General features: G+C 40.5%; 1 protein-coding gene across 2 annotated transcripts in view; it reads right to left on the bottom strand.

Moving 5' to 3' along the window:
- Positions 1 to 1,190: 1,190 nt before the first annotated feature.
- The window catches only part of pcgf3 (polycomb group ring finger 3), a 74,695-nt gene continuing 68,519 nt past the window's right edge, over positions 1,191 to 7,366 (bottom strand). For both annotated transcript variants that reach the window (XM_026183758.1, XM_026183768.1), the window contains one exon: positions 1,191 to 6,461. In XM_026183758.1, coding sequence (XP_026039543.1) covers positions 6,414 to 6,461 — 48 coding nt within the window. In that variant the 3' untranslated portion in view covers positions 1,191 to 6,413. The remainder of the gene's footprint in view (positions 6,462 to 7,366) is intronic.

The raw sequence follows: 7,366 nt of genomic DNA, 5'->3' as shown, positions 1-7,366 counted from the left end.
TTTGACTCTACTTCCTGAATATTGCAGTAAAACTCGAGACTCGTCAAACCCGGCGGCATTTTTTGAATCTTCTGCTGTGTAATCTTGAAGAATTTACAGAAAGCCCGAACATTAAACTGCCTCCATTTACTGGTGAGTTCGAAAGCATAAATTAGGAATTCAGTGAAGGAGATATCTGGATGTTCACTTTGAAAAGTCATTTTAATATTGTTACATTTTGTTATATTTGTAACATTTGAGATGTTTTGGGTCACTGCTGTTTTGATCAGGTCTCGCTTGTAAAAGTCATCTCAATGGACTTCCTGGTAACATAACAATAGTACAAATATGCGGCGTCTTCTGCTGCTGCATGTTCACAGATGCCTTGGTTACATTTAACTATATCTTTGAACTAATCCTTCCCTTCAGCTTGAAACATCCTCCTCTGACCTCTAACATCAACAAGGTCTGATATTTTCTTTTTCAGGCCTCTGGATATAGCAGACAGGCTGGTCTGCTGCGATTTTACTGTAGAAGCATCCCTAAGGTTTACAAAACCACTTAAAATATCTACAAGCCTAAATGCATAGCGCTCTTGCCAAGTGACTGGCTGATTAGATGTGTTTGCAGGCAGCTGAAGAGGAGTACCTTAAAAACTGGCAGGTGAGTACAGTTTGATCTAATGGCCTGTGTATTCTAATGTGCATTTAAAATTTTTGTCTACATTAAATAAACAAAATCGATGGCAGCTTTCCAAATCCAAAGAAATCCAATCAACACGGCATCAGAAGCACTTTTAAAGGCATTTATTGATGAAATACACACTTAGGTTTTGACAAAAGCTTCTGTAGTTTTGTATGAAAGAAATTCCAGCCCCAAAACTCCTTGAATTAAATGACAGTGGAGATCAACTCATTACATGTGCAATAAATAACAATAATACAAAAGGAGGCAAGGAAAAGGACACCAGAATAAGAGTCTGTGTTGATCTGAAAGCAAACCAAAACCCAAAAAGAAAAAAACAGTCTGGGGTATTTGTGACAAGAAGAGACTAAAGTAAAATCCAGTCGTTTGAATTTTGGGTGCATTAGTGTATGTTCTGAGATTCCCTGGTCACCCTCAGGACCAGAAGGCATTTAGTGACCTGAGGACCTGACTGGAAAAAGAAAAATCATTTCAAAATTAAAAAAAAAAAAAAAAAAAAAAAAAAGGCTGGAACCATCTGGGAACTGTATATTGCACCTTTTCCTTGCCAGTACAATAACCACATTGCCACATTCATACCTTTTTTTTCTTTTCTTTTTTTTAAATAAACTTGACCTAATGAATATGACCCATGTGTTTTGTCACACACTGCGAAGACGACACTTTATTTAATACGAAAGAGGGGGAATGAGTCATTTAAGCCATTTTTCCTGTACGAGTCTGCTCAGTTTCACAAAGAAAAGGGTAAAAAAAACTGCAAAATAATGAGCAAGAGCATAAATGTCAAACACTTAAAAGCTACTGCAGAGGTCACTTTTTGAGCATAAATAAATATTTATACAAAACTGGACAGATCAGGCGATAACATCAGGGGAATGTCATTGTGAGATTTAGTAGATGACGACTGATTCGTTCTGAATTGCTAAAGCCAATAGTTTGGAGTCGTTCGCAACTGCTGCGCCTTTGCAAATGAGACTTTGTTGCCCTGATCGGCAGTGAAAAATCACCCGAAGCAGCAAAACAATCCATAATTTAAGCAGACATTTGCTCTTCAAGCTGAACCACCTGTGTGCTCGAGGGCTGCCGGCTCAAATGCTCTGAAGAGACACCCCAGCCAAACGAATCTATATTTTTTCGACCGTTTCAGTTCACGTGGCTCATGTGGTTCATACGAGTGAGGTCTCAGTCTCTGCTGCACACAAAGCCAGCCTGTGAGATTGCTGCGCCTTGCAGAGAACTCAAACAAGGGAGAAAGAGAGCTGGGTAACAAAGAAAGCTACCAGACTCCCAGAGTGGACGCTTATTACAGCAGAGTAAACACAGGAGAGCCATTTGAAGTTGCCAGAAACAATTCTGCTGCCAACAAGCCTGAAATGAAAGCTGAAATGAATGCGGCTGCCGCTGAGGAGGAAAGTTTCCGAGCTCAGAAAACTGTTCAAAGTGGCCTGAATAAACTGTTTACTCGTCTTGCCGTCATGGCGGTGGAGCAAACTTGCTCTGCTCAGACTCGACGGTCCACGTGAAGCGGCTAAACTTTGGCCGGGCTTCACCGAGATCCCAGCAGGAGCTAACAAACAGGCTGACAGGAGATCAGGGTCAAAGCAGAGATGAGCCAGAGACATTTCAGAGCAGATAGCAACACCATCTGCAGGCCTCCTGGAAGCCTCTCATCCTGCCTGTCAGCATAGCAGCACTGATGTCTCGATGTTAGTCCTAATAAAAAGGCGAACACTGATCTGTTCTGGCGCAAGATGCGGCCAGCATCATCTACACACGGGTGGCGAGAAGGTCGAACCTCCTGAGAGAAACGTGTAGACGAAAACACAACCAGCTGTACACGATTTTAAATTCATGGATGTTCTAGTCTTTCAGAGCCAATTATCTGTTAGAAATTGGAGTGAGACTCAATCGAACTCGGAGGCGCAAACATCTCACCAGTGAAGCCTGTAATAAGTGCGAGTTTCTCTTTGAGGCACGAAATTGCAGCAGGTGCACCCAATTTCTCACCACTTTTATTTGTCACAGCATCAGCCCCGTCACAGTCTATGACTTATTTAAAATTCCCTCTGTTTCCTTTCCAAAGCGAGCCTAGACAAGTAGGGAAACCCAATCTGAAAGTAGGGAGGGGATCGAGCGTCTTCTTTATCAGACGCCCAAGGACTGGAGCACGTACGGCGGCAGGAGAGCGAGAGCTTCGCGACACAGATCCTTTTTGTCTCTGAAGTTTGAAGCGAGTAGTTGTTAGCACCATAGAGAGCACCAGCAGCAGAGACGCAGCCTGACCGTCACTGCGGCGAAGACCTCGCCCTTTCCACCTTTCCATCAGGTCACATGGCTTTTAGGAGAAAACAAGCACGAGAGGGTAAACAATTCTAATTTTGACTTAAAAGCTGCGCACCAATTTTGCTCTTTGTGTGACAGAAAACGCCTTGGAGTTGTTCTATTTGGGCTCATTAAATTTTATTTTTAGTTTTCATCGACACACAAATGCAACAGATCCAGAAGGTAAACTACTCAAGGCTTTAGAGAGGATTCAGAGTGAAACATTTGGAAAGACTTGATCGTGCCGAACGATGACCAGGATGAGAGCACTAACGATCAAAGAAGGGAAAAAGTGAACGTTTGAAGGCGGATGTGAAACACAAGGGCGTTTCCGGAGCAGTGTCCTGCATTATATCTTTTCCGTTTGTAGTCGTGAGTACAGTAGCACCTTGTCAAGCGTTTTACAGCTCAATCGCTGAATTACAGTAAAGAGATTTAATCAGTGACAACCAAACACGACGAGAACTCCAAACGAGTTGTGACAGCCGAACGGCAGAAAACACGATTACGATCTAGGACTGCAAACCAGAGGACTTAAAACACAGATCTCAGTGTCAGTGATAGCTCCGGGAAGCGTACTCGACACTCGTCCGAGTACTACGAAATAATCAGTATAAGCCTTTAAAACACCAAGTCTGCACTTACAAAGACATAATATCACACAGATATTACATTACGTTTGCAGGGATTAGTACATACACAACACTCTTCCACGAGCTGAGAACATGGCCAGGCTCATTGTTTTTGGTTTTTAATCACTTTCTATGCATGAAAATTTATTGTAGCAAGAGTCGGACCAAGTAAAAAAAAAAAAAATTAAGAAGAACAAAGAGGAGGAGAAGTAATACCCGGAGAGGTATTTCTGGACAGGCCATTTCAAATTTCACCTTTTTTAAAATAATAATAATAAAATAAAATACTAATTTACATAAAAACCATAAACAATGAGCACCCTACAAAAGGTAGCTGAATTAAGGTCCTTGAAACATAAAGGTCAGCACATGAATGAAGCATGCAGAAGGAGTTTTGGTAGAGCTGGTTTTGTACAGACCTGTAGGCTATAATGCATTTAATACACACGTCATAGGTCCTAACGAGTCCCTACACATTGCTTTGTCGGCCAATTTCAAATCACTCCGCCAGACTTGTGAGATCTGAAGATGCATAGGAACCCCGCACATGAGCGTACAGACAGACTGCTTGTTGTGGGGCGATACAACGCAAAAGCTGAACTGCCGTTTTTAATTACTGATAAGAGAAGTCAGTGAGGTAAGACTACTTGAGGTCTGACACGCTGCTCAGGGATCCAGTTGTGGTCAAAGACAGTTCGGTTCAGGATTTTTAGGGTTAAGACATTTTGCTTTTGACATAACATCAGTTTTCTGCGTCACAAAGTTGAGAACGGCATGCTCCCGCATGAGGAACAATCCTCCTCAAGGTCAGAAACACACATCTATAAGCACCAAATGACCAAACAGCAGTCATTTCATTATCAAAATGTTCAAAAAAAACCTCAGCCTCCTCGCTGAGAAACCTGAATTTGCACGATATTTCTTTCAAAAAGACTCATAAAATCGTCTTGTTAAGTCAACAATATTGAACACTGGCTACTCTGCAAAAAAGGAAGAAAAAAAAAAAAAAAAGGAAAATCCAAGTTTTATACTGATTTTCTTTTGTTTTGTGTGTGATTACAAGCCTAAAAATATTCACTTATCTTTCAGAAATGCTGTCGTATTGATGCGTTTAAAGACTTTGCACCTTTGCTCTCCAGCTGGCAGTGAGAACTAACCAAAGTATAACCCAGAAATGGAAAATAGCGATATCGCTAACCTGCACTCATGTTTGCAGAACTGGCACATCTGTGACGTTTGAATCCATCTGAAGAGACGAGCTTGAAGTTTATAATAAATGTCACTTCCCTTCCATGTTCACCATAAAAAAGAAACTAGGATAAGACCGTCTCTGAGGCTGTTAAGATGAGGGAGTTGTCTGTATTTCTACCTTGCAGCTTCGGTAGCTCTGCAGTAAAAATGGAGCTGAAGGAAATGTCTGGAAGGATGGAGGGTGCCAAAAAACATCTACAGCTAGCAGCTCAAACCAAAAGCTGTAAACATGTGGGTGGTATGGGCATACACCTGCCTGGTGCTGCTGCCACTGAAAGACTGCAGAAACACAGGGACGGATATTAAAAGACTGCACGGTGGGTACCGAAAACAATGTTTAAAAAATGAAACATCTTCCGGGCATCTACGGACATGAGTGTTTTGTGTAATGTTAAAATGTGTTAATATAACTAAAATTAACAATAAATGTGTTCTACTGAAGGAAGGTGAGATGGGAAGGATGAGGTTGGGGTGAAGCTTTCTCCTCATCGGCCCCCTAAAAGTTCATCTATCGGGGCAAAGGAACACATTTAGACCCCACATACACATAAATGGCAGAGGATTTGATATAGCTGTTTTGTGTCTTTCTCAGACAACATAAAAATGCATTTATATAATTTGATACTGATAGTGAGTCTGTCTTTAAAAATCCTAATTTATCACCTCTGGACATTTATTGCCCAACATATAGATAGCACTTCTGGGATCCACTCTCTTTTAACAGTCTAAAGTCTCTCTTCAATCTCTTTCTCTCTCTGTAATGACATTTTATGTACAATATTGGTATATAGAACATAAATAACTACACAAAAAATTAACCTATTCACAATTGACAATTGAGAACCCAATAGCAAATTAGACAAAGCCAACAGAATGAAATTTAAACCAAAAAAAAAAAAAAATAAAAAAATCAGGGAAATCAGAGACTTGATAAACAGCTTAAATTTGATGCCTGTTATATAAATTTTTCCATATACTTTCTGTGCTCCCAAGACGTGTCGAGTGCGGTGTGAAAAGAACAAAACACCTTTTTATATTAAAAAAAAAATAATCCTGTCCTCCGCTCAGTCATCATCTCAGGAGGATGAAGTCTGCATGGAGCTGGAAAAGACGGTCACACGATTCCCGACATCTTGTTTGCGTGTAAACAGAGCACCAGTAGTGTCTTGGTTCCGTGTGTCTCTTCTGTACAAAAGTATAAATATATGCTTTTTCTCCATATTTTTTATTTTTTCGTTCACATATGTAGGATGTAGCAGACCAGGGAAAAAAATGGTTGTTTTAGTTTCTAAAAACACACGCCAGTGTTGCAGTGTCTGTGCTGGAGAGGCGGCCAGTTTGTGTCAGTTTGTCCCACTTTCCCTCCCCGTTAGATGGACGTTTGCTGGCTTGTGTTGACTTTTACCGTCGGGCGTTTGCTTGGTGTTGGTTGATCGTCTTTGCATAAATTAAAAAGGTTTCGGCACAGTCCGCGGCCACTGGGCCAGAAAGAAAAATAAAAAACAACCACTGTGTCCGTTGTAGCTACAGCAGATCCATCTTGGGTCTGTAATGGAGCAGGAGGGGGGATTTCTGCAAGGAACAAGCAAAACACAAGCTCGAGCAAAAGGCCTTAAACCATTCACAATTAGCTTATTAACTGCACTGAAGCATGGATTGGCTTAGAAAATATGATGCTAATGTTTAAGTGCTATAGTTTAGGTTCTTCTACGAGAAATAACAGATTTATGACAGACTAAATGGGTTTCCACCTACAGCAGAGACCTAGTTGTACATTAACTGTTACAGGTGGAGACGTGATGTATCAACACATGTCTGTGTTTACGCCACTGTTAACTGGAACACAAGTCCTTGAATTTGGGGAAATCGCTTTAAGAACATAATTTGTCCTCATTTTCAAGAAGCCAGATGTTACACTCGATTAATTAAAAGAAGTCTTGAGTACAAAAAGGTGAACTTATTACTTCATTATTTTTAATTTTAAACCAGTTTTTGACAGATTTTTACAGTCTGTGTGTTTTTGTTTTTATAATAGGTGATCTAATAAACTTACATACTCTATAACTTCCAAAGAAGCTTGAAAAGCATTTGGGAAGACGTCCTTCTAGGAAGTTTTTTGTGACCTACGCTGCACAACTGAAATTTCACTGGGTACTCATGAAGGCAGGTATATGGTATAGACTCTAGACGAGAAGATTACATCAGCCAGAGAAACCAAAGGACTGCTTCACTGCTGCAGCAAACACTGTAGATATGTTGGCCAAACTCTGTGTTCAAATTCAGTTTTTCTTACAAATCTAAGCACCATCTGTGTAAATGCTATTATTGTAGGGTCTACCTTACAGTATAAAGCGCCTTGAGGTGACTGCTGTTGTAGTTTGGTGCTATATAAGTAAAACTGAATTTAATTAAATATGATATGCAGAAGGAATAACAGCAGCTTTGATAACTAGCTTTATCTAATGAGATGCTAACTG

This window comes from Astatotilapia calliptera, chromosome 2 (assembly GCF_900246225.1).
Source record: "Astatotilapia calliptera chromosome 2, fAstCal1.2, whole genome shotgun sequence".
Taxonomy (NCBI): Eukaryota; Metazoa; Chordata; class Actinopteri; order Cichliformes; family Cichlidae; genus Astatotilapia; species Astatotilapia calliptera.
Note: the sequence above shows the minus strand (reverse complement) of the source record. Positions and strands in the feature narration are given on the sequence as shown.